This window comes from Nycticebus coucang, chromosome 9 (genome assembly GCF_027406575.1).
Source record: "Nycticebus coucang isolate mNycCou1 chromosome 9, mNycCou1.pri, whole genome shotgun sequence".
NCBI classification, from domain to species: domain Eukaryota; kingdom Metazoa; phylum Chordata; class Mammalia; order Primates; family Lorisidae; genus Nycticebus; species Nycticebus coucang.
Window position 1 is genome coordinate 36101221 of NC_069788.1, and position 26839 is coordinate 36128059.

A 26839-nucleotide genomic window follows, 5' to 3' on the forward strand; every position below is an offset into this window, starting at 1 on the left:
CCAAGTATAACCCAAGCTGGCAGCCTCTCAGAACAGGCCTGACCAAGTCTGGGGCAGCACCCTCCACAGGCTCCATAAAGATTGTAACTAAGGAGTTCACCTCCAGAGCTGGGCTGGACCAGACCCTCCCTTCAAGGGGAGACTCAGAGGCCCTGCTAAGTTTATTGAGGTGCCCCCTCTTCCACTGCTTGCCTGATGCTCTGTGCCCAAGGCTGAGTGGAGCAAGGGAGGGTCACTAGCAGACTCATTTAAGACCAGACTGGGAATACTCAAGAATGGGGAGAGGTATGGAAGAGGGTAGGTCATTAAGACAAACAGGCCATACCAGTAAAATAGTTTTATTTGATTTTAAAATAGTCATCAGTGTGAAAATTTCCCAAAGCTGGGAGTAACAGTCTAGAGCCAAGGTTGGGAGGGGAGCCAGGCCTCACCTAGAGCCCACTTTGAGGCCCCAAACCCCATCCTCCCTTCCAGAGGGAGAAACAGCTGAAGGAAGCCCTGAGTCAGTCCTCTCCCTTATCCCCAAGAGAGGGAAACAGGCAGGAAACAGGAGTTAGAGTTAATTAATAATCTCAATAACATCTAAACTCCCGCCCCCCCAACCCCACCCAAAGAAACTCATGACTAGGAGAGAAAGATGGAAGATGAATACTGATAAAACCCCTCAGCTCCCCAGAACAGCCTGATCTGGGCTACACTGTTTGGAAGAAAGGCTTGAGACCCAACTGCATGTTTACCTTTGGAGAATAAATATTCCAAGAAAAGGGAAAAACCATGAGCAAACTGTTGCCAGTCACAGTCAACATAGCCTGGAAAGCCTGGCACAACCCACCGCCTGACCCAACCCACACAGGAACAGAGCTGTGTAATGTGCAAGCCTGGGGAGGAAAGAGTTTGAGGGCTTGGGCTAGGGACCCTGAGCTTGCAAGGGTTTGGGGCCTCCTTGCAGACCCAGTGCAGCAGTGGCAGGAAGGCAAGTGGGGACCCTAGTTGAGCAGGTTGCCCTGCTCCTGGGCCTGCGTCAGGCTGTCCTTGCGGTGCAGGTGGTGTACTCCCATTCTCTTGGGGCTGCGCTGGGGGCGGCTGGAGGTAGGGAGTGGCCAGGCCCTGCCCTCTGTGTGGGAAGTGCTAGGCCCCTCCTCTGTACCACTATCACTGGGCAACAGGCTCTGGCGCTCTTCCTCAGGGCTGATGGGCAGGTTCAGCTCTTCCTCCTCCTCCTCCCTGGGAAAGCCAGAGTCAGGTTCTGTTGGTAGCAAAAGCCCACTTTCATCGGCTGTGGAAGGTTCCTGAACCACTTCATCTATGTCAGTGGGGCTAAGGGCAAAATGGCACTGCAGTTCAGGGAGTGCATCACGTCCAAAGGCTGTGCGCTGGGCCACAGCAGCAGGTGGTGGAGCACGGTCCACAAATGCTCGCTGCCAACTGGCCAGCAGGTCCTCTTCAGAGCTGGCAGAGCTGGCTGGGGCACTGAGTGTTGGAGGGGCAGGGCTGGGCCGGTGGTGGGGTGATGCCTGGGCTGAGGAAGGGCCACTGGGCACTGGGCTGGGGCGGGCCCGCTCACTCCCCTCCTCCACCAGGCTCAGCGAAATGGCCTGACGAGTAGCATAAGTGCAGTTGGGTAGGGGACTGTTGCGGGGGATCCGAACCTTATCCTCAGAGAACTCTATTACCCTGCGGCCAGGATATAGTGGATGTGGCGGAGATGGGGTGGGGTAGGGGCTCAGCTTCTCAAAGGCTGGCAGGGGAAACTCTTCCTCTGGGGAGCCCCCTGCAGTACCCAGAGAGTGGCAGTCCCCATTGGGTTGGGAAGTGGGGCTGCCAGGGGCCAGGGGACTGGCTGGATCACCTGGGGCACTCCCACTCATGTCCACGTGCACGAAGACATCCTCAGCCAGGGGGCGCCCAGCACTGCCTGACTGTGCTGAATTGAGCAGCAGAGACTCTGGCTTCTCCAACACCCGGGCAATGACTGAGGTAGGCACAACAGACCCTGGGGCCAGGCTGAGAGCAGGACCTGGGCTGGTAGCCTCTTGACCATTGTGCAAATGTTTCCGAACCATGTCCTGTAGCTCACAGGGTAGCTGAGGTGAAGGAGCAGAAGGGAAGAGAGATATAAATGATTACAGCTTAAGATAGCCCGATTCATGGCAAAATAATGGCTACTATGTGTAGATACCACTGGGTCTCATGGCATACAATGTCATTTCACAGATAAATAGGCTTGATGGGGATAAAATAACTTGAAACTTTTTATTTTTTTTTTTGAGACAGAGTCTCACTATGCCACCCTTGGTAGAGTGCCATGTCATCACAGCTTATAGCAACCTCAAACCCTTGGGCTTAAGCAATTCTCTTGCTGCAGCCTCCCAAGTAGCTGGGACTACAGGCGCCTGCCACAACACCCATCTATTTTCTTGTTGCAGTTGTTTTAGTTGGCCCGGGACGGGTTTGAACCCACCACCCTCGGTGTTTATGGCTGGCGCAGTAAGTACTGTGCTACAGGCGTCAAGCCTAACTTGAAGCTTTTGATTAACTCAGCCGGGATTTGAACCCAGACCTGCTACTGCTGCAACCTGTGTACTCTGAAACTTCTACTTGCCCCACCTCAGCAGTGTTTCTGCCCAAACCAGACTTAAGTCTGGAGAATCTGCACTGACTAGTGACCCTTACTCCTACAGACTGCATCAACATTGGGCCTAAGGCTCTGCGGCCTACAATTTGTCCCTTAGGGGAATAGAATCAGATGGCTGTAATCCTCTCTCAATATGCTTGCAGCTGACAGCAAGCATATCGAGAGACATATCCCTCTTTAGGATAGTCCTGCATGGGGTCCTAAAATCAAGTCCCTCTCTCCCTTTCTCTTACAGAAACATCAACAGAGTTAGCATCCTAGTACTAGCAATGAGCCTTTGACAGCACATAGGACACCAGCCAGGGCAGAGCAACATGGAGGCAAAAGGAAGCCAAAGTGGAAAGGGAGAGAAAGGCAGGAAGATGGAGAAAGGCCCTGAACTGGAGTTAGAGGAGTCCTAAAATTGCTGGAATAGTGGAGGGTGGGGTAGGGTATGTTCTACTCACATCAGCGAACTTGTGGTTACGGAAGTGGGACTTGTTGCACTTGAGGAGCTGCACAGCCAGGTTGCAATCCAGCCGGTACCGTTCCTACAGATACAGACTTGGTTTAGAGCCCAGTTTGGACCTGCCTAAGGAGCAGGGTGGGGTCAGGACAAAGCCAGCCAAGGAAGGCCCAAGCAGGTGGAGCATGCACATACATTGAGCTCTTCCAGCTTGTTGATGGTGTTCTTGGCATCCAGCAGCTTGTTGGTCAGCTCCACGATCTCCCAGTCTAGCGTCTTCCTATCCATTTCAGCCTTCTTGATCTGAGGCACAGACTTGTAGGTAAACCCAGTCCATATCCAACCAGCCCTTCCTCCCCTGCCTCCTCCCAACCCAGAGACACAGGAGGCCACAGTTGCTAGGGCAGCCAACGCGGAAAGACCAGAGACAATGACGGACAGACAGAGGAGACCAGGCACTGCTCCTGCACTCTGGGCTGGCTGTGGAAGGAGGGGGAATGTTTTCTGACCATGACCTCCTGCCATCTGGGCGCAGTATGCTGCCCATCCCTTCAGGGTGCTCCGGGGGCTCTAGGCACCAGGCAAGGCAACTGGGTACCTCAGAGGCAATAACTACAAACCAGGAGGTTGAAACACATGTGTGGCTATTTCCAGGAAGAGGGAGAAGGGAACGGGGCTAAGTGGCAGCCAAGGGCACCTGTGAGGTTATCTAGTTGAGCAGGGAGGGAGCTGTAGTGTCCAAAGTAGCCTTCTGATCTTCAGCTCAGGAACTGGATCTGTAGCCTCCCCTCCCCACATAATTTGGGCTTTCTGCCATGGCAGCTGAGAAGCTGTGAGTGTTCACTAGTAACATCAGTACCTTTGCCAGAGCTAAGGGCAGGCCAGGCTCCCCAGCTCTGTCCAGAAGGGAGGCACTGCCTACTAAATGGGCCTCACACAGGGAAAGGGAAAGAAACTAGTGCGTTCAGGTGTACTCAAGGGGCAGGGGGAATTTGCCAGGGCCCCACAATCCCAGATCTCAGCTGAGGAGGAGGCCAGGACAAAGGAGAAAACACACAAACTCAGACGCAACTGCAAAAATCCAGCTGTGGCTAAGAGAGGCCTGAGAGGAGAGTGCAGCAGCAACGGTGGCAGCATGAGGGGGAAGACGAGGAGAAAAGAGAAACAGTGTGAGCATTAAGACAGTCCTGACTTACACAGCACATCGTGGTCCCCTCCCTCCCACTCTCCCCTCCTGCCATCTCCTCCCCAAGCCCCAGGACACAATGGCATTCCCCTGGCAAGACCTAGCTATGCTGTGAGCACATTGCTAGCCAAACTGCCCTCCTGGACAGATTACCAGTGTGTGCAGCTTGTCCTCCAGTTCTTGGTTGGTCCTTTGGGAAGCCGTGTAGCTGTTCTGCAGCCTGGAGAGGGATAAAAGCCAGGCCCCAGAGTGAAGATGCTCTTCTTTAGGCCCTGCTCAGCCCCTCCTCAATATGGGATCATATGCAAGTTATTCTTTTCCCTCCAAGAACTTCAGTTTTCTAACCAGAATCAGATGATTTCTGAGGCCTCTTCTAGCTAACCCCCTATGAATGGAGGAATGTATACATGTGTGTGTCTGGCCCCTCATTCCCACACCTGCGAAACTTATCCTTAAACTTGTCCAGTTCCTCACGGCTCTGGCCCAGCTCCAACTCCAGGCAGTCCTGCCCAATTTCTAGCTCACGCTCCAGAGCTTCAGTACGTCTGGTGGCCGAGGCCAAGCGCCGGCGAAGTTCTTCATTCTCCTGTTGCAAGAGCCTGGTGAGGGCGGGGAGTCAAGGGCAAAAGATCATCAGAGAAAGAAAGGCCAGCCCTGGAGCTCCAGGCTGGGCTTAGGAAGGAAGGAGTAGGGATGGCAAGAAGGCAGGCAACCAGGGTCAGGGAGATTCTTAGAAATGCACCCTGAGTGTAGGGCAGTGTATTCAATAGGCCTGCAGGCCCTAAGAATGCAGCCTGTGTTGGGGAGGTGGGGGGAAGGCAAAGAGGGTGGTAGGGGAAAGTCAACTTCTCCCCACTATTGAGAATGACAAGACAGAATTGGGGGGATATAGTGCTCAGTGTCTCTCTGGTTACAGCCAAGCCAGCTGGCCACCAAGCCCCCCCCGGCTCTAGTTTCCTCACTGCAAAATCAGGTTTCTCCATTATTAATCTCCTAGAAATCCAGCCCACCACTGCCCTCCTCTCCAGAAGCCTCATGTGGCTGACAGAAAGGGCTTCAGAGAGGCGGGTGGCACAGGAAAACCATTCTGTCTCTCTACAATCAGGAGCTAGGGAAGGGCTCCTTGGCAAGAGCAGGGCCCTCAGAGTCACGTACTTCCTGATTCCATACTCTCTTAAAGCCCATGAAACAAAACCCCTTTTTCCAAAAAGAATATCTACAACATCATGCCTCTTCCTAGAGTTCCTAAAATAACCCATCCAACCTTAACCTCTACCTAATCCAAGAAAAAGTCCAACTGTACCAATAGCCTAGCCTGGAGCTAAGAGGGACAAAGTTGAGGCAAGCAGCAGGTACTCACTTCATCCTTTCCGTGTCAGTCAGGGGCTCCTAAACAAAAAAGAACAGAAGCTTGAAGCTCAGCTCTGGACCACTGCCCTCTTGGTTGGCTAACCCTCCAACAGCCATAGAAAGGCCCACGTCTGAAACCCAAAGACTCTCTCTCACAGAATTAAGAGAGTGGGAGGGCTCTTTGAAGATGGAAGCAATCTAGTAATATCCAGACAAGCCTAAATTATCCTCTTCCATGCCAATCAGAAGATTCAAGAACCCCTGGTAACCTTCACCCTTAATCCTAAAGCCATTTTCAAACAGGTTCAGGTATCGTACTACTTCTCCCTAAGGATAAAAAGAGCCTCCTAGCCGTTCGGTGGGCTCTTCATGGGCTGTCTCCACATGGAGTTTCCAGAGAAGTCAAGCTGAGCCACAGAAGAGTTCTGAGCCGTGACAAAGCCCTCTCAGCCCCCTGGGGGGTAATATAAAGGCTGAATCGGGATCTTACAGAAGCTCAGGAGGAATGACTACATAGGTGAAGGAGAACCTCTGGACTAATCCTGATTTAGGGGAGTAAAGTAGTAAAGCTTTTAACCTCTTGCCCCATCTTCCCCGAACCTGTATGATATTCATGGCCCAAGAGTCAGAACTCAACCAACCACAAGGAAGAATAGGTATATGCTGTGTATGGCAAGAGGTAAGTGTCAGGGCCTACTCCAAATGTAGCTGATCGCATCAGAACTAGAGTCCTGGGCAGGAAAATGAATGTGAGGCCCAGATCATGGACTTTGGAGCCACTGACAACTGGATTTGTTCTGTCACATACCAGTTGTATGACCTTACTTCACTGAGCCTTATGTCTCTCATCTACAAAACCAGGTGAATGCTCACAAGGTAGGACCAAAGGTAGAAACTGGCATTTTTATTTAACATTCCCCAAAGTGGGCAAGTCATGGCATTTTTGCCCTGAATCTGACCAAAGTAGGCCACAGTATGCCCAATGCTCGGCATCAGTTGACTGTCTCTCAAGTTTATTAAATGTGTGCCATGCACTGCGGGTGGAGACAGGGCAGCAAGGGTGGGGGCAAACCTCTGCAGTTCTCATTTCCTCCTAGGAGTGAGCTTATGAGGGAGGAGAGCCAATGTGGAGTATGTTTTGTAGTTGACTGTACACCTCCCAAGAGCATAGCCTGGACCTAACAGTTCCTGGCAGGGAGTACCTATTTAATAAATGTCAGCCAAACAAAGCCAACCTGGAGGAAGGGCAGGACAAGTGAAGAGCAGACAGGCTAGGGGGAAGCACCTGAAGCACTGCCTCCTAGTAGCCCCAGAGAGACCACGGGTTGAAAGGCTCTCCTCCCCCACGGAGGGCCAGAGTCCAGCCCCCAAGCAGGTTAGGACACCTTGGTCTGGTGGGCTGCCTCTTGCAGGGAGAACAGTACTGTACAGGATCACTTCTGCTAAGCTGCCAAGACTCTAGGGTTCCCTAACACATGGACATATACTCACAGATGTCCCCCTACGTGGCAACCACCAGTGCTGCTGCAGCTACAGGAATCCACACTTCTGCCAGCAATGTCACACTCTCACTCCCATGCATGGGACCAGAAGCTCAGGCAGAAATCAGCCAAATACCCAGCCTTGGGGCCCTGCCTCTACCAGCCAGGGTGGGAGTACCAGTCTTGCTGACCTCCTGCTCCAGCCTGGATCCAGAAATTTCCAGCCTCAGCTCCCGATGTTCCGGTGGTGCCTTTCGGTAAGGTTTCTTAGCAGGGGCTGCACTTGTCATTCTGGGAGGTGAGGGCTCTTCTACCTGCCAAGCAAAAGTAAGGAAAGAAGAGGCTTGGAGATGTGGTCAAGAGGCCCCTGGACTGAGAAAAAAAATGGCAAAAAGGGACATATGTAAGAGCCACTGCATAGGCAGGCAGGCAGGCAGGCCTGGGCTATGGCTGGGTTCATGAGAAGGGCTGGACTTTGGTGTGTCAGTCCTCACGAGGTAGGGGAGGACAGCATCAGGGGCGTGGGCCCAGTGGGGAACAGCAGGGCCTAGGGCCTGGGCACCAGAAAGAGTAGACTGTCCTCTAAGGGTGGAGGGGGGAGTCTAAAAAGCAGCCTGCCACTCCCCTTTGTGGACTTAGAAGGACTTGGAAGGAAAAACTGCTCTCTACGTATCAGTTTTCTCAACTCTAAACTGGGGATAAGTACAGCATCAATTTCACAAGGTTGTTGTGACAATTATCTAAAGCCCTTCTGAAACGTTCAATCAATTTTAGCTTAAAAAAAAAAAAAAAAAAAAAAAAAAAATCATGGGGCAGCGCCTGTGGCTCAAAGGGCTAGGGCTCTGGTCCCATATGCCAGAGGTGGTGGGTTCAAACCCAGCCCTGGCCAAAAACCACAAAAAAAAAAAAAAAAAAAAAATCATGGCCAGGCGCAGTGGCTCAGCACTCTGGGAGGCCAAGGAGGGCGGATTGCCTGAGCTCACAAGTTAGAGACCAGCCCGAGCATGAGAGAGACCTCTTCTCTAAAAATAGCTGGGCACTGTGGTGGGCACCTATAGTCCCAGCTACTTGGGAGGCTAAGGCAAGAGAATGCTTGAGCCCAAGAGTATGAAGTTGCTGTGAGCTGGGATGCCATGGTACTCTATCAAGGGTGACAAAGTGAGATTCTTGTCTCCAAAAAAAAAAATCATAATGCCAAAATAAGGGCTTGAGAATGTTCACCTAACCCAGTCTCCTCAGTGGGAGTCTCTAAGCTCAAGAGAGTTCTGTGGCCATAGCCACCAAAGGTCAAGCCCCTCTGGCCTCCACCACTCTCTTTTCACCAGCTCCCACCAACAGAGGACACTTGCCTGCCTCCTCACCTGCCAGCCTCCCCAGAAGAGAGCCAAGTAGGGATATAGGCCTCATCAGGAACATACCGTCTGTTTGTCAGCAGCTCTCTCTGTTCCGCTCTCTAGGAGTTAGCCCTTGGCTCTCTGCATCCCACAGCCCCTCCACTTCCTCCAGCCAACAGCTCCTGAAACCAGAGAAGGGAAGAAAGTGGAAACCAGATGTCAGCCACCTGTCAGCGCCACAGGCCGGCCTGCCCAGTCTGGGACCTGGAAGTCCCTTCAGGGTAGAGCCAGGCAAGAAGGCCAAAGAGTAGGGAGACCAAGGGGAAAGTGGTGGAAACAGGAGATAACTGAAAGCACTGGGTCCCTGCCTTTCTCCATGACAGCATGGTTGGAGGCCCAGAGGAGATACAGGTATGTCTGTCTGTGCATGTGTTCATGGTCTCAGCTTACCACATGTCCAATTCTAGAATAGGTCTGGTTCTGTCCTGTCCCTACCCACATCTGTCCCGTTCATCTCTCAGGGCTTTCAGAGTCTGGAAACGACCAAGAGATTTGGGGAACATGGTTCACAAATGAAAACACCAGGAAAAAACTAGCAGAAATACAACAAGATGGGGAGAGAAGATGCTAGAAAGAGAGCAGCTAACACTGTTCCAGAAGGAGCTCAGAGACTACTTAAAACAGTAGCCAACAAACTTTGCAATGAGGAGGAGTAGGTCTAGGGGAAAAAATCTGAAAAGGCAACAGTTAAGAGCAATGTTTCTCAACCAGGACAGTTTTGCCCACTTCCTTCCCCCAGGGACATCTAGCAAAGGTCTAGAGATATTTTTGGTTGTCAGATCCTAGAGGAGAGGTGCTACCACCATGTAGAGCAGTGGTTCTCAACCTTCCTAACGCTGCAAACCTTTAACACAGTTCAAAGGGGGTGCAACCCACAGGTTGAGAACTGCTGATCTAGAGGGTAGAGACCAGGTATGCTGTTAGTCATCCTACAACACAGAGGATAGCTCTCACCACAGAGAATCGTCAGCACAAAATGTTAATAGTGAAAGGCTGAAAAACACGTATATGGAAAACCCCAGTCTGGGGATCTAAGACACCTGGGTTCCAGGCTCAGGCTGCTTCGGACACATGTGGGGCCCTTAGGAGGTCCCCTCCTCACTTGGAGAAGGCTGTTCCTCATCTATATAGAGGTGGCTGAACTTGGTGACCTATGAGTCCTCTCCAGGTTCCTGGGGTTCCAAGATCAGCCCCCACCTGTAATAAGCTGGGCTACAGCATGGGGGCAGCAGCCGCCACAGTGATGAGTGGAGGCAGCAACCTCAGGTGGCCTTCTGGGCATAAAAAAACAATCTCTTCCCACCCCCATCTACCTACACAGAGGTGGAGGCTGAGGGAAGCCTTGCGGGCTAAAGCATGTGTTCCTACTGTCAGGACATGCTCTGGCCATGACTCCTGTCACATTCCAACAGGACCTGGGGCAGGAAAAGTGGTGAGGAGAAAGGAAGGGTGGGGAGGCAGGAGTGGTCTCCCTCCTCTGTCTGGGCAGCCTGGTCCCTGGGGGTTCTGGGGGAAGCTGGGGTGTGGCAGTATAAGCCTTGAGCCACGAGCCACCAGCCCCTGCCCCTTTGATGGGAAATAAAACGTGTCACCACAGGGTACAAGCAGCATGCTGTGTGGGGCTGACTCCCTGGGTAGGAATCCGGGTGGGGCTGAAAGAACAGCACATTCCTGGGGTTTGGGGGAACAAGTAAGTCACCTCACAGGTTCCCTGCGGCTGCCCATCCAGAAGGCCCCAGGGTGGTTGCTCCTCTGGCATGAGAGAGAGGCCCAGAAAGTCCTAAACCTGCCTGTGTTCCTGGATTCAGATACTCAGAGGTATATGTGGGGTATGCGTATGAGCTGGAAACAGAGTAGGGCCAGAAACACAGGAAGAGGGATAAGGGAAGTCAAGAGCTTCCACAAAATCAAAATCAAGAGGCAGCTCCAGAGAGCAGGACTCTGGTTCTCCCCTTCTCTAGAGAGTAAAGCCAGGTCCTTGTTCCCTTCTCTCATTTGCCCCCAGGTAAGCTGAGTAACCCCTTTTCTCTCTTCAGGCCCCTTCCTCTTCTCAGCCTCTTCCACATGTCTCTACCCCTATTCCTGCCAAGGCCCATGCTATCCTCTGGGTACAGGACACGTGTAGTATGAGTGGTAGGCAGGCAGGGAGGACACTGGCATGCTCAGGTATCTGGCAATTCTACCTGTAAGGAGAGCTGCTCACTTCAGGCCCCACAGTCCTAGTTCTAGCTGCCACACATCCTACAGTTCATTCTGCCTGGCCCTAACCTTCCATTCCCAGAGCATATATTTATTCCCAGGACTTCCATGGCCAGAGATAACCTGGCTTGCTGAGCAAAGGGGACAATGTGGATGTGGCTGGCAGTGCGATGGGTAGTAAATGCAGATGCAGACTCTGGGCATGGGGATGACAGAGGTATTCTCCCGCAGCCAAAGCTGACTCTTTCAAACACATCAGAGTCACAGGGCGGGGAAATAACTCCCATCTAGGAAAGCAGAGGCAATGCCCACTGGGGAGACAGTCCACCAAGAAGCCTGCAGTGTTCCCCAGAACCAGTCTGTGAGGGACATCTGTGCCACTCTCTGTCCACATGTCCATAAATACCAGGGTATGTGGGGACATCCAGGTCCTAGCTCCAATTCCTGAAATCTGCTAAATGCCCAAGATCTAGCCCATGAGGGGCCTGCGATTCCAGCACTGAACTGGATCATGAGGGGCCTGGCAGCCCACTGTCCTTGATTAGAAACACTGCAGGGAAGCTAAGAACAGACTGAGGGAAGAGAGAAATGCCAGGTACAGTGGACAACAAAGCAAGAAGTAGCTGGACACTTGCACCCACAAGCTGGAAGACAAGAGGGGTGAGCTAAAAGGCACCAGAGCAATCCTAAGAAGACTCAGCTACCACATGTGACCTCCCATGGCAGTATCTCCCTCACCCCAAAGTTTCCCAAGGTGCCTTGGAGTGTTTCAGCCCAAGTAGGACTCCCAGATAAAGCAGCTGAGCAAAAGAGAATGGGACATGGGCCATGATAAGAAGGCAACAGACAAGGACAGCCTCTGTGGCCTCTTAGCCTTGGATGCTGAACTAGCTCCAGGGCACCTCCAAGAAAATGGACTTCTGGAGGACCAAAGGAAATCAATAGGGAAGACTTCCACTCCTGTTCCCACCCCAAATTACTGAGACTCAAGGAAATGGGGGCAGATGACTTGGGATGAGGGACCACCAGATCATGTGCTGGGTCTGTACTACAATAACAGCTGTGCCCTGGGAGAAAGGCTGAGGCCTAGGTTAGAGCCTCTGGCTGAGCCTAGGCTTCAGCCTTCGTAATCCAGTTGGCCCAGGAACAGCAGGCACTGTTGAAGGAGAAACTCAAGGCAGCAGCAGCCCCTTCCCTATCCCATGAAGGTGAAGTGAAGTAGGAATGGGGCTCCTCTCCCCACTCACCACCTCTACCCTGCCCCATCCTTCTAACCCCACCCCCTTCCTCTTCTACATAACATTCATTCTTCACTTACTCAAGATCAGTTCAGAAAAGAGACTCAACCTCATATCTAATGGGGTGGGGAGGGGGGTGTGATAGCTTCCTAATTGCCATGTCGCAATCTGCCAGTCAGTGCAGGGCGCCTGTTGCCACCTGCCCTGTATTAAATACCTTCTCCCTGATTACAGCCCAAAGGGCACGATTAGCCTTCAGAGAACAAAGTCTACTTTCATTGAAATGGGACTCAGCATGCACATTGAAGCTACACTGTGAACCCAATGAACAGCTGAGCACAGTGTGGACAGAGACAGATGTAAGGCGCAGTCTACCCAAGAAGTTGGGTGAGTAGTGTCCTTTAATGAAAGGACAAAAGATTTGCCAAGCATCACTCTTTAACCAGGAGACTTATACCTGCTCCCTTCTGTGAGTATGTGAATTTCACCAGGGGCTTCCACCATGTTCAGAAACTGCAGCTGCTGGAGATAATGAGGTAAGTAAGAGAAACCTTTTCAGAATCGCCATTCTTCCCAAGCCACCATCTTTACTAGTACTCCCATCAAATACCCATGGGGGCAATAGCAAAAAGGCTCAAGTCCAGGAGCCAAGGATGCCTTCACACTTCTTTCTGCCTTCCTTTTTGTGGGTCAGCCCAAGCCCCAGGCAAAGCCAATGGCATAGGAGAGGAAGGGAGGTATATGCACCCAGATTTCTCCCTAAGAGGCCACCCCTCAACACTGGCCCAGGAGAGGGAGGATTGAATCCAAAGTACACTGTGGATCTTCGGCTTTTACAACTCCAGCCTCCCCTACCAGATGTCTCCTCTAGTTCCTCAAGTTCTGCACTATCCTACTCCACATCTCCACTGACCTAGAGAGATGGACTGTTTCCTTACTCCCCCATCACCAACACCCCTTACAGAAATTATGGCCCCAACAGTTTATCTGGGCTCAGATCATTCCTGAACATACTGATAAAACTTTCTGCCACAGTTGTCAACTAGTAAGGGACCTTGAGGGGTCAACGAGCCCAAGCCTCTGAATCACCATGAAAGAGAGAGAGAGCCCACACATCACCATGAAAATCATGAAAGCTTTTTATAATTCACCCAACAAAAACTAAATGGAAGTTAGTAATCACTACTGCTTTTAAAATGAGAAGAAAATCCAGCCCTGTTTCAGAATATATCAGCTGTGTTGTATGCTGCCTTAATTCCCTGGGAACCCAGCAGGATATAAATAATAAAAATAAGTATAGCCCCCCCCCAAAAAAAGCCCCCAACCACTAAAACACAAATGCCTGATCACACAGGGACTGGGCCTCCCCTTCATCAACTGTCCAGAGCTATAAGCCCTGAGTGCAGACTGCGCCCCCCTGGGGGTCAGCTACACCCCTGCAGCACAAGTCTAGTCACCTCTCAAGCCTCTGAAATCCAGACTCTGCCTCCAACTGATGTTCAAGAAACAAAAACCAGCAGCCTGCAAGGGCCAGGTAACCCAGCAGTGGCCCTGGGGACTGCCCATGAATATCCCAACCCCCTGCACCAGTATAGAAGCACCACTCCACCTTGACTGCATGGGGGACTTTTCTGCTCACAGTCCCCCAGCACAGTCAGCCAATCCTACCCAAATCGGGTTCAGCCTTCCCCACATCACCCCCCATGTGGCCCTCCCACTTGCCACCAGCCCTTAGTTTCCGGCATGCAGCTGTTCTAAGATACATGAGCAAAGCCCTCAGCAATCTTGGGCGCGTGGCAGGCAGGCAGCCAACAGCTCATGGGGTGGGGCCTGGGCAGAGGTTCTGCTGTGGGTTGATGACTAGGCTAGAAGATGTCAGTCTGTGCCCAGACCAGCCCTGCTGCCTCTCCAACAGCTTATGCCCGCCACCACTCTGAGCAAGTACAACCTCACCCTCTTGGGACAAGCTGCCTGCAGCCCTGGCCTGGCCCCCTGCTTACTCTAAACTAAACAGATAGACAGGGTTTTGAAAGCCAAAAAGGGTGGGAATTATTCTGCCTCAGAGTAATCCTCAAAACTCAGAAAGTGACTGTGAGAACTCACCTGGCTCCCCACCTGAGCAAACACCTCAAGTCTAACCACCTGGCCTCTTATCCAGGCAAACACTTCAAGGGGACTGAAACTACTGATGATGAGCCAAGCAAACAAACCCCTCTCCCCAACTGAAAGAGTACCAGGAAGTTCCCAAGTTCATGGCCTGCATCTGACATTAGACCCCATGCCCTTTCCTAAGGAAGGGCAAAGTGAAGGAGTGGCCCTAAACCAGGCCTCAAGTCCAGGCCCCTTTTGGTTTCCTGGACAAAGCTAAGCCTCAAGTCCCTCCAGTTTGCTAACTCCCTATTCAAGGCTCCTAAACATCCATACAGCACCTCTTCATGCTCTTAGTCAGGCGTCCCTGTCTTCTCCCTCCCATCCAAGGGGACAGAACCCACTCAGAGGGCCTCTACAAGTTTGCCCTGTCCAGTCTACTCAATACTGAACTGCCTCCAGAGGATGGAGACAGTGTCTGCCTAGTGTTACCTATGAGATAAAGGGAGGAAGAATTAGGGAATCGACTGTCCCATTACTTCTAAACCCTCCTCTTTTTTTTTTTTTTTTTTGAGACAGAGCCTCAAGCTGCCACCCTGGGTAAAGTGCCACGGCATCACAGCTCATAGCAACCTCCAACTCCTAGGCTTAAGTGATTTTCTTGTCTCAGCTTCCCAAGTAGCTGGGACTATATAGATACCTGCCACAACGCTCGGCTATTTTTTGGTTGTAGTTGTCATTGTTGTTTGGCAGGCCCAGGCTGGATTCGAACCTGCCAGTTCTGGTATATGAGGCTGGCACCTTAGCCACTTGAGCTACAGGCGCCCAGCCAAACCTCCTCTTTCTAAGCCTGGCAGGAGGGAGTTAGATGAGAGCATCTTCATTTGAGGCTGTACTCACCAGTTTCCCCAATATGAAGCCAGGACCTTTTCTGAGGCCTTTTCCAAAGCCAGATCCTGCCCCTCACTGGCTTAGGCGCCCTTCCCAGCTCCTCTAGGCTAAAGTCCACCTGAAGCTTAAGATGTGGAAGGAGGAGGGAGGCCAAACTCCACCCACTCCCAGAGAAATGGTGGCCAATGGGAACTACATCTCAGATGGGTACCTGGTTCTGGGCTCCAGCATTCAGTTAAATAGCTTAACTCTGTTGCCAAGGGAATCCCCAAGATTCTCCTCAACCTCTCTCATCCCAAAGAGAACTGTGCAGCTGGCCCTAACTTCTTATCCTAGGGTGAGAGTAATGGGGACACTATTCAAACTTTCCCTCTTGATAAAGGGAAGAAACTATCTGGTCTAGAAGAAGAAAAGTCTCTTTCCACTCTATTCCACCTGTCCCCGAGGCATGAGAAGCAGAAGTAGCTTGGTAACTGGGGAGACGTCTTCTCAGACTCTGAGGTGCTGAAAGCACAGATTAAAACAGAAACTCCAATCAATTCTGTTTTAAGGGAGAACTGAGGAGCACAGTGCTGACCAAGGGGAGAGTGAAAGGGGCAGTGGAGGCGAGCAGCAGGCTGGTGATAGGAGGTAGCCATGCAAAAGAACTCTCTCTCTCTCTCTCTCCTGGCCATAAAGAGGGGTATGTCACCACCCATAGCAAGGAGACCAGGAAAATGAAGGGGACCCAGTAGTAAGGACAAAAGAGCAGAGGAGATGGCACGTAAGCTAGGAGGAGGCAGCCAGGCCAAGAGAAGGGATGGAGGATCGAGACATTGCCAGTGGTACCCCAGGGCAGGTTAGCTGGCCAAGGTCAGACTCACAGGGTTAGTCTTCTCCCCAACCAGGCAGCTCTCCTGGTTAATGCGGATAGCAACAGACTCATGGCAGACGCCCTTCAGGCACTCCATATAAACAGGCAGCTTGGTTTGTGAGCAGCCCAACTCTGGAGCTGCAAAAAGAAAGCAGAGGAATGCCAAGCTGCAGAATGCCCAGGGACACACACTTGCACTATCCTGACAGGGGAAGCTCCTCCAGACTCACCACTGGACCCTCAGGGCCTCTGTCCCCTCCAGAAATCATGCCAGGTGGAAGTGGAGCACTCCCCCTGCCAAACAAAAAGGTCAGTCTACAACAAAGCCCTCTGGTTGATCAACAGAAAGAGAGGATGGCTGTTATGGAAGGGGACACAGCTTCCCTACCTTACCTATTCCCCAAACATTGCTGCCCAGCTGCATCAGGGCTCTGAAAGTTGGGTTGTAACAACAAAGCTACCCACAGCTGCAGCTGTCCCCTACCCCATGCCTGTGCCAGCAGAATCCATCACACCACCTCCCACAGGCTCCAAAGGAAAGGGTTGGGAGAGCAGCAGCCCAGGGATCAGAGGCTGCAACAAAAGCTGCATCAGAAAGCAGAGCACAATGGGGCAGTGTGTGGCATGGCCTAGAGCAGAGCCAGTGAAGGGCAAGGGCAATACACTGCCAGCTTACAGTTTCTGAAAGGGCCAGGGAATGGGATCTGCCAGGGAGTCAGCCCCAGAGGAACCTACAAGGTTGAAGGATAAAGGCAACCACCAGGGTCCCCAGACTATCTACCCTCTCAGAATGAGCAATATTTAAGAAGGCTAGTTTTCCCATCAGAGCGAGGTAGGGAACAGCAGATATAACTCTGTTCTGCAGCCTCCAGAACTACTGTGGGGGGAAGTAACACATTTCAGCTTAGAGATCAAAAGGCAAATACATCACAGCAGTGGAGTCCCAGACACCCCACAAGTCACCAGCCTGGCCGCACATCTGGGCCTGGCCTCCTCCCAAACCTAGGTAGGATCAAGATTCTTAAAGACAAGAAAAGCCTCCAATCGGCTTCCCAACTGCCTATTCACTGGACTCCCCATATACTAACAGCCTCAAGCTCAAAAAAGTCAAGGCCTGACAGTGGAGAAGATGAGACAACCATCAGAAGAGAAAGACAATTCTTCCCACAGACCGGTTTTGGGGTTTTATTTTGTTTTGTTTTGTTTTGTTTTTGAGACAGAGCCTCAAGCTGTCACCCTGGATAGAGTACCGTGGCATCACAGCTCACAGCAACCTCCAACTCCTGGGCTTAAGGGATTCTCTTGCCTCAGCCTCCCAAGTAGCTGGGACAACGCCCAACTATTTTTTTGGTTGCAGCCCAGGCTGTTGTTGGAGGGCCCGGGCTGAATTCGAACCCTCCAGCTCAGGTGTATGTGGCTGGCGCCCTAGCCGCGTGAGCCACAGGTGCCAAGCCTAGACCAGTGATTTTTAACCAGTGTGCCGTGAAAAGTTTTAAAGGTCATTAATTATTTCCAAAAGAAGTTCAATGCACAGTTAAGTATATTCTTGTTTTACTGTTCTTTTTGATCAACTTAAGTGTGCTACAGAAGTTGAACTATAGGTTCAAGTGTGCGATGAGATAAAAAAGGTTGAAAACACTGCTCTAGATGCCGACCCTTCCCTAGACTGGTAAGAAAACAAAGCCACTGACTGGCGACCTTAAGAATCCTCACCCACAAGAAAACTCAGAAAATACCCACCTAGGTCTGGCTTGCTTTTGGAGCTTACAGCAGCAAGTGATGTGGCTAATTCAAAGTTTCAGAAAATAGGGAGTCACTGCATTAAAATAGGAATTGAGAAATCAAATAATTTTCTCTTTTCCCAGCCAAAGAAGAGGAGAGTGAAGGGGAAAAACATGTCTGAGATAAGAGTGCTGATGCCCACTTGGCTGTTATATCCATCCCAATTCCCACTCAAGAACACTCCTGCCAGACAATTTCATCTCAGAATTAAAAACAAGCCCTCAGACACAGGGTGCCTGCTGTTGGCCAACCCCGTTGGCACATACAAGATATCAACTAACAAAGTGGTCCCATTCTTCTACTCAGGGCCAATCCAGGAAACTCAGTCCCTTTAAAGTCTAAGGCAGCAGTTCTCAACCTGTAAGTTGCAACCCATAGGAACTGTATTAAAGGGTCATTGCATTAGGAAGGTTGAGAACCACTGGTCTAAGGCATACACACAGTCCAGTCCAGCAGGCTCACCCAACTCACTCCCAAGTCTATTTAACATACAGTGTAGTGTATCACTCCCATCAAGATGCCATCAGTGAAGATAGGCCACAAGGCAAAGCAAACTCCCACAGGAAGGAACAAGGGGGTGAATCCAGGGAAAACTCCTTCACTCCATTTTTAGCTATTGGTTTCATCCTTTTGATTTATCTGGGCATTAACAAGGCTGTAGTAAGCCCTGGCTGTGAGCACAAAGCACACTTAGACTAGCAGTATAATCAGAAAAGCAAAAACCAGACTTTTCAGATATTAATTAACCAAGAAAAGCTACTGGTGTGTACTTCACCTCTTTACTTATGGGGATATGTTATTAAACCATACAAAGCTAAAAGAGAAAAAGCCAACGCCAAGAACCTGGAAGATTATTTAACCACATGAATTCAACCCAAGAAAATCATTAGTAATGCTTAATACTAGCACCTTCTGTTTATGTAGGACCTTTTTTCCTAAGAGCTCAAAAGGTTTTGCCAGATAGATTCCATCTGCCTTAATCTCACTAAGGAAAGACCTGGTTGGGTCACAGAGAACTAGGTTTGCTCAGCATTTACTATGTACGGTCCAAATGTTCTGCCTTCAGTAAAAGATCTTGGCCCTAAGAAGCTTGAAAGATAGACAATCTTACCCCCCACTGGGAGAGAGACAGGTTAACAGCCACTTAAACTCCATGATGGTGAGTGCTCTGAGAGCACAGAAAGGTGCCTGGCTGGGACAAGGGTTTAGGTCCAGACAAGGCAGGCCTCCAAAGAACTTCCTCATCTGACTATAAGCTCACACTGGAGTACCACCTGGCATTATACAATTACAATATCCAAACTTCTGGAAAGAAGTTCCTTTGGCATTTGTTGGAAACAAATGATGCCTTAAGGACCAGTCCCCCTCATCAACTATACTAGAAAGAAAATGGATCATGACCCTCAGCTACCAGCACCATTTGTGGGAGATATCCGAGTTAACTATTTTCTGGCACAAGAAGACCATCAAAACCCTAAGAAAACTGGGGCCAAGAAGTCTGGCTTCCTTAATGCCTGAATGTTCTACATTTTTCAATTTATAAAATACTAGAGAATACAAATCCTGAAACTTTCCATCCAGCCATCCACTGCATGTAGCCTTATTTCTATCCTGGCTTTAATTATATTACAAATCTACCTTCTACCTGCCCCCACCTATATTCAAAAGGTCACCACTAACCTCACCAAGACTGGAGAAGGCCAGCATATCATGATCCATCAAAGGAATCATCGCAACACAAGAGATGTTGGGGAGAAGCCCCAACAATCTTTGCACACAGGCAGCTCACTCATGTTCACAATCTCATCTTTTTTATTGCACCATCACAAGAAAAGACTCTCAATTTTACTCCCACCTCAAAAATGCTCCTGGGCACCAGGCAGGAATCAAAAGGCTTATTCTACCTTGAATAAAACAAATCCTTTTCTTATTCACAGAGTTTTCCAAAATGGGACTCACTCATACAACAAATATTTATCACTGTCCTTTATATGTGTATGCCAGGTACTGTGCTATGTGTTGTGAATTCATTATCTCTAGCGCTCAAATCTTCTGCAAAAAAAATGTCACCCTCATTTTAGAGGGACTGAGACCAAGAATCCTACTGGTTAAGAAACTTACCCAAAGTTACACAGGTGGTAGTGGCAGAGTCAAGATTTAAACCAGGTCTGCCTAACTCCAAAATCAGACTCTTTCACATTGCTCACCACCACTCCCACCCCCACCAACTCCCCTACACCCCATGATCAGGGAGGGTCCCTCCTCCACTGGAGGGCAGCCCAGTGAAAGAAGCAGGTCAGTAAACAAAGACAACACCACACTACATGGCACATGCTCTAGAGAGGTCGATAAAAGGTGCTTTGTGGAGCCAAAAGGATAAGAGGAAAGCAGCGGAGGCTTCTCACTGAGGTGACAAAGGAGCTGGGTCTTAGGGATAAGCAGTTTTAAAGATAGAGGTGAGGGCGGCGCCTGTGGCTCAGTGAGTAGGGCACCGGCCCCATATGCCGAGGGTGGTGGGTTCAAACCCAGCCCCGGCCAAACTGCAACAAAAAAATAGCCGGGCGTTGTGGCAGGTGCCTGTAGTCCCAGCTGCTTGTAGGCTGAGGTAAGAGAATCGTGTAAGCCCAAGAGTTAGAGGTTGCTGTGAGCCGTGTGACGTCATGGCACTCTACCCGAGGGGGGTACAGTGAGACTCTGTCTCTACAAAAAAAAAAAAAAAAAAGATAGAGGTGAGCTTTATGGACCAAATGAAGTGCACAGGCAAAGAAAACAAAGTTTGTGAATGGCCCTAAAAGATTCAGGAGCAGTGGGAAATTTAGGAGCAATGAGGCACAGGACCAATGATGTGGACTGGCAACAACTCAGGCTTAAGGCTTGGGTTTGGGAAGAGAGTATTAGGAGCCTTTTGCATGCCAAGCTAAAGAGTGTAGACTTTAACTTAAATTAAGGAAGAACTCATGGCATTTCTAAGGCAAGAATCTTTTATACAAAAACAATTTTGACAGCAGTATGGAAGATAGATTGGAGTGGGGAAGGACTGCCCACCACATTTCATTCATTCATATGCCACAGCATTACCTGTTATGCCCACACTATTCTAAATGCTGGAAATACAATAGTGAATATAAGACATAATCCCTATCCCTCGGGGCACTAAATCCTGTGAGAGTCAGACAAGTAATTATGATAAAACACAGTAAGTGTTAGATAGGAGCTCAGAAGGGGAGCACTAAAGGGAGGTGAGATCCTAAAGAAAGTGACATTTAAACTGAGACTTGAAGGACAAAAAGGAAGGTAAAGGGGGAAGAGAGGAAAGGTCAGGAAATGCATACTAGACAGTAGCCCTAGAGTGTAAAGACTCAGATTAGAAAGATTAAGTTCAGAGAGCTATTCAGAGGCTGAATCAAATAGAGAAATGAAGGCTCCGTTTACCCAGAGGCCCTTGGTACTCTAAATATGGTGGTGAGAAGAAAAGGAATTGGATTCAAAGATATTACCTGAATAAGGAGCACTACAAAAAGAAATTGAATTATATAGCAATGAAAATGAGAATGGTAAAGGAGGGAGGACAAAAATCTATCAGTTTTTACCCTGCAATTCAATCATTTCCTAAAATGTAACCTGAATCCAGAAAGTCTGAGGACTTCTCCCAAAGCACAAAGGTATACTCTACAGCAGTGGTTCTCAATCTTCCTAATGCCACAACCCTTTAATACAGTTCCTGTGGGTCACGACCCACAAGTTGAGAACCGCTGTTCTACAGGGTAACAGGTTTTAGCATGCTGACTGCAACACAAATCAAGATAAAGTACATTATCCTGAGATACATAGCTCCTAAATTAATGGAGGAGAGAAGCAAGACTGACAGATGCTGTTTACCTCTCAAAATCACACGTGCCAGAAAAAATAGAGAAGTTCATCACAGAGTCAGGTCAGAGTTTCTAGGAAAAGCCCAAAGCCCTGAGCCCCCAACTCTCAAAAAATATGCTTAGATACAAGGTGTGTGCCTACTCAGAAGACACACAAGAGTCATTTACAGAAGAAAAAGATGGGCCCTGAGGGTATGTTAAATAGACAGGACATGACTCAGAAGAAGGGGAAAAGTGAGTCTTAAATACAGGGCAAAGGAAAGCCAGTCAATCAAACTCTGGGCACACCTCTGCCCCAAGGCTGCACTGGGCCTCCTGCCGAGCTAAAGAGTAAGAAACCAGAGAACTGTGCCAGGGCCCACTTCAGACAACACAGGCTTGTTTTCCATTTTCCTCTCAAGCTAAAGGGAGGGAGCTATTTTAAATGCCACCTATTCCCACCCCACCTTCCCTGTGTTGTTTGCTATTTTTAAAAGATGACAGTCTTTTATGAATTTAATACTATGGCTAGTCAACTGCTGTCAGTGATCAAAGTCAGAAGTGACCCTTATATTTACATCTACATTAATGAACACACACACACACACACACACCCTTTAATGTATGCTTGGAGTGGGTCCCAATGTCAATCTGCCCACTCAATCCAGGCCCAAGGTTGAATAATGTCATCAAGTTGAATCATGAAGAAAGCCCAAATTTGGCTACTATGGCACAATAGGCTCTTACCGCAATCCCTGCATGTTGTTATTTCTGAGAGCAAGGAAAGGACTATGATGACAATTTCAGCCTCCAAAAACTTTCCAGAATAACTAAAAAAACTTTACTACAATATGGGTGCACCGCCAACCATCATGACAAACAAGAGATACAAACTGTCCCGAGGCATATTGAAAAGTTAATGTCATAGCAACCCAAAACAAAGAAAAAGGAAAAAACGTTCAATTGCTAAAGCCATATTGCCTGGGTCCAAACCCCAGCTCTGCCATTTATAGCTGGGTGACCAATTTAGCAAATTACTTAACCACTCTGGTTCCATTCTCTCATCTGCAAAACAAGTATAATAACAGTGTCTACTTATATGGTTGTTACAAAAATTAGTTAATACATGTAAAGCACTTACAGTAGTTACCAGGCATACAGAATGTGCTCAGTAAGCACCATTATTATTATCATCTCTCAACGCAAAGAAGATAATTCTACAGTTTCAAATAGTAAATTACTGGCATTTTAACATCACTTTGCTTTTTATTTTTATTTATTTATTTGAGACAGAGTCACACTCTGTTGCCCTGGGTAGAGTGCTATGGCATCATTATAACTCATAGCAACCCCAAACTTTGGGCACAAGCAAAAGCTGTGACTACAGGAACCTGCCATGCCTGGCTAGTTTTTTAGAGGTTGGTCTCAAGAAACTCCTGACCTCAGGCAATCCATCTGCCTCAGCCTCTCAGAGTGCTGCCTGGCCTTTAACATCACTTTAAAGAGCTTAACAAGGATCTTTTCAGTACATAAAAAATTTATACTATCCTAAAGGTGCTATTGTTAAAAGATGATCAGTGATCAAAGTTAGAAGTGAGCCTTATATTTACAGCTACATCATCACCTCTCTAGCATTAGGCAGCCCAAACCACTACAGACCCCCTATAAAAAGACAGAAAGTTCAACTCTGAAACAGAAATTAGTGCTGAGATCTGACTAGTATAACAACTAATATTTACTGTTAGGCATTAAGGAACCACATTAGTGTGTTAACAAATTTAACCTCACAAGAACCCTATGCAATGGGTACACTTACTACCCCCATTTGATTCATGAAAAAGCTGAGACACGAAGAGCTATGCAATTAATAAAGGTCACAGAGCTACAAATGGCAAAGTCAAGATTTGAAACAGGCAGACTGGCTCCAGAATCAGTACACTTTTTTTTTTTTTTTTTGACACAGAGTCCTACTCTGTTGCCCTGGGTAGAGTGCCATGGCATCATAGCTCACAGCGACCTCAAACTCCTGGGTTAGACCCATCTTCTTGTCTCAGCCTCCCAAGTAGCTGGGACTATAGGCATGCGCCACCATGCCCAGCTAGTCTTTTCTATTTTTAGTAAAGAGGGAGAGGGTCTCACTCTTGCTCAGGCTGGTATTGAACTCCTAAACTCAAGCAATCCACACGCCTCAGCCTCCCAGACTGCTAGGATTACAGGTGTCAGTCACCTTGCCAGGCCCAGATTCAATACCCTTAACCATTATGTGTGCTCACCACACTATGCCTGGATGATTATAATTGCAATTTCCCTTTTTTTTTTTAGACAGAGTATCACTTTGTCACCCTTGGTAACATGCCGTGCTGTCATAGCTCACAGCAACCTCAAACCCTTGGGCTCACACATCAACCACATCAACCTTCCAGAGTGCTAGGATTACAGGCATGAGCCACTGCAGCCAGCCTCTATAATGGAATGGCAATTTCCAAGGAAGCACAAACTGTCCCTAGACTCCATTTTCTAGAAATGGAGTCACAGCTAAACATCATCAGTTCTTCAGATACCTGAAGTTAATGAAGCTGGCCTAGTAATAGTGATTTGGGTTGTTCTGTCTGGAGTAAGCCTTTTGGGGTGTGAGAAGATAGGAAGAAGATGGTTAATGTGTAGTTTTAGATTAAACCAGACCTCCCAGTCAATCATGAAGCAGATGCTGGTACTGAAACAGACTTCAATAAGCTCCCAACTCTGGCTTGGGCATAACCACAGGGCACTAAAGTAAGTGAGGATCACATTCACTGTGCTCTCTGGCTCCAGTCCATTTCCCTTTTCTCCAATACCAAGTTCGCTACCTCTCAGGCCATGCTTAGTTCACTGTGCTCTCTGGCTCCAGTCCATTTCCCTTTTCTCCAATACCAAGTTCGCTACTTCTCAGGCCATGCTTAGTTCATGGTAGTGAAATTTATTTTTTTTAAGTGGTTTGATGAGAATACAAAGGAGAAAACTAGAAAAGGGCAAGTTTCATAATCCCTTCCTTCCATCACCACACAGTACAACTGTAAAGCAGCCCTAAAATATCATGGGTCTCAGGGGCAGGGAGTGAAGTGATAAACATTCACAGAGCTTTACATCAGTCAGCTTGACTTCTTACCATAAGATGATCTGGGTTTTCTTTTTTTGAGAAAAAGGTCTTATTCTGTGCCTAAAAAAAAAAAAAAAAAAGCCCAGGCTACAGTGCAGTGGCATCATCATGGCTCACTGCAACCTCAAACTCCTGAGCTCACGAGATCTACTGACTCAGCCTCCTGAGTGGCTGGGAATACTGGCAAGCACTACCACTGCCTGGCTAATTTTTTCATTTTTTGTAAAGACAGGCTCTCACTATGTTGCCCATGCGGGTCTCAAACTCCAAGGCTCAAGCAATCCTCCTGCCTCAACCTCCCAAAGTGCTAGGCTTACAGATGTGAGCCACCACACCAGCCTGATCTGAGTTTCTCTTCCCTAATCCCAATCTGCCTTTCCCTTACCTCTGACATCCCCACTCCCCAAAATCCACACCTCCAGGAGAACATGAATGAGCCCTTCTTACCAAAACAAAAGCGCAAAAGTAGGCAACAAGAATGAATTCAGGAGTCGGTAACAGGGGGTACCTAAATGTCAGTGAACATCAGAAATCTGTTTTTCCATGACTCCCCACCATCTTCCCACAAATCTTCACTTCCAGGCAGGATGGCACACTGAAAATGTGATGGGATATTGAAGAAGAAACAGTGATCATGTAGGAAACTGCTTGTGACAGGGAAACATTAAAATACTTTCAGTCTGATCTCTAGGCCCTTGTCCAATTTTGCTTGCAGAGGTGAAGGTACACAGGGTCAATTCCACATTAATTCTCAAAAGTCAGCCTGCAATCTAAGCAAAACACTAACTTAGGGGCCACAAGCAAAGGACAACCTCTATACAAGAGCACTCTTCGCAGATTAAATGATTCTCAGCATCACTGTAAGCCCATGCATCTTGCTCCCAGGGAGCATGCTAGCCAGAAACCTGTCATTAGAGGCCACCTTACCCGCTCTTGGGTGGGCTGGGGCAAATCGCTACCTCTTCTTCTTTCCAAGTTGGCACTGTGATTTCTTCCAGTCCCCGGGGCCCCTGAGTCTTCAGCTGAAATTGGGGCAGATGCTGCTATAGGAGCTGTGGAAAGGCTGATCTAAGCCTGGAATAGGGTCATTTGACTGTCTTTAGTTCCCTCCCTCGTAGACTTGTCCAGCATTCTCCAAATTCCTACTTTGCTCAATATCCCCCTCTACTAGAGAAATCCCTTTCCCCTCCCACCGGCCCGGTACAGTCTGGCCTCTATCCCATGCTCCAAGCTTCTTTACTCTTGGCTAAAAAATGCTCCTCCAATTCGTGACTCTGCTATTCCCGGACCTGCACAACAGGTCCCCCCACTCCCACTCTCCTCCCCTAGGATTGCCCCTGGATTCTAGGCCCCCTCCCCTCCGTTCCATTTCCTTTATTTCTCTCCGCCTCCGACCTTTCTCCATTCCATCCTCTCTTCTTAAACCCGGAGCTAGTCCCCTCTCTGTTCCTACTCCATGCTGCGGTCTCCGAGATTCCGCCCAACTCTAGTCTCCCAACCAGACTACTCCAATCCCACAACAAACTTTCCACCGCAGCCAGCTGCCTTCAAACCGCCATCTTGCCGCGGGGCAGGCCGGGTAGCGGCCAGGGCCGCGGGAATCCCCACGCACTGGGCGACGCGCGTCATCGGGGGCGGGGCCGTAGGGGCGGGACCTCGAGTTGGGGAAATGGGGTACTGGGTGTCGGGGAGAGGTGGACCTTTCGAGTGCAGGGGTTGGAGGTCTGGCCACAGGACAAGGAGGATGGAGGTGTCTGGAGTAGGGCAACTGCGGGAAGGGGGAAAAGACTCGTACTCACTACAAAAACAAACAAAAAGAATAGAGGAACACAGCTCAAAAATGTAGTGGGAAAGAGAGTTATGCTACTGGTTCCCCACCATGCAAAGAATAAAACCAGCTTTTCAACTTGGCACGTGGAAATCCGCATGACCCAGCCTCTCCGCCTTCACCAGCCTCATTTTCCACCACCTCTCTCTGAGACATTAGGTTTCCAAATTGTCCTGTTTTTCAGGCCATTAGTCCTTAAGACGCCCAATTTCTCTTCTCCCTTGTGTGATCAATTCCTACTTCTCCAACCCTCGGCTCAAATGTCACCTCCTCCGAAAGCCTTCCTTTGGTACTCCTTTGGCTGGGCATCTCTAGCAACTTGCACTTAACTTTATTGTAGCTATACCATGCCATAATCATTTATTTACATGTTGTACAACTTTTTTGCCGGGCTGCTTCTTCAGGTAAAAAATTATGTCTCATTGCATCTACATATTCCCTAGCAGGTGCCTGGCACACAATAAGTGCTTAAAGAATAAATAGCA

General features: G+C 49.1%; 1 protein-coding gene across 2 annotated transcripts; it reads right to left on the reverse strand.

Annotated features, from left to right (window-relative positions):
• Positions 1 to 60: 60 nt before the first annotated feature.
• On the reverse strand, positions 61 to 26139 carry TJAP1 (tight junction associated protein 1). 2 transcript variants are annotated; one of them, XM_053601541.1, is made up of 11 exons: positions 26052 to 26139; positions 25454 to 25600; positions 8516 to 8613; positions 7289 to 7411; positions 5627 to 5655; positions 4704 to 4865; positions 4420 to 4486; positions 4153 to 4182; positions 3276 to 3383; positions 3082 to 3165; positions 61 to 2084 (listed from the first exon to the last, which is right to left on the reverse strand). In XM_053601541.1, exons 4-11 carry the CDS (start codon positions 7385 to 7387, stop codon positions 987 to 989), a joined length of 1677 nt encoding a protein of 558 aa, XP_053457516.1. In that variant the 5' UTR covers positions 7388 to 7411; positions 8516 to 8613; positions 25454 to 25600; positions 26052 to 26139; the 3' UTR covers positions 61 to 986. The 2 variants fall into 2 exon arrangements, with proteins under 2 accessions (XP_053457516.1, XP_053457517.1); XM_053601542.1 differs by lacking the exon at positions 4153 to 4182.
• Positions 26140 to 26839: the final 700 nt, after the last annotated feature.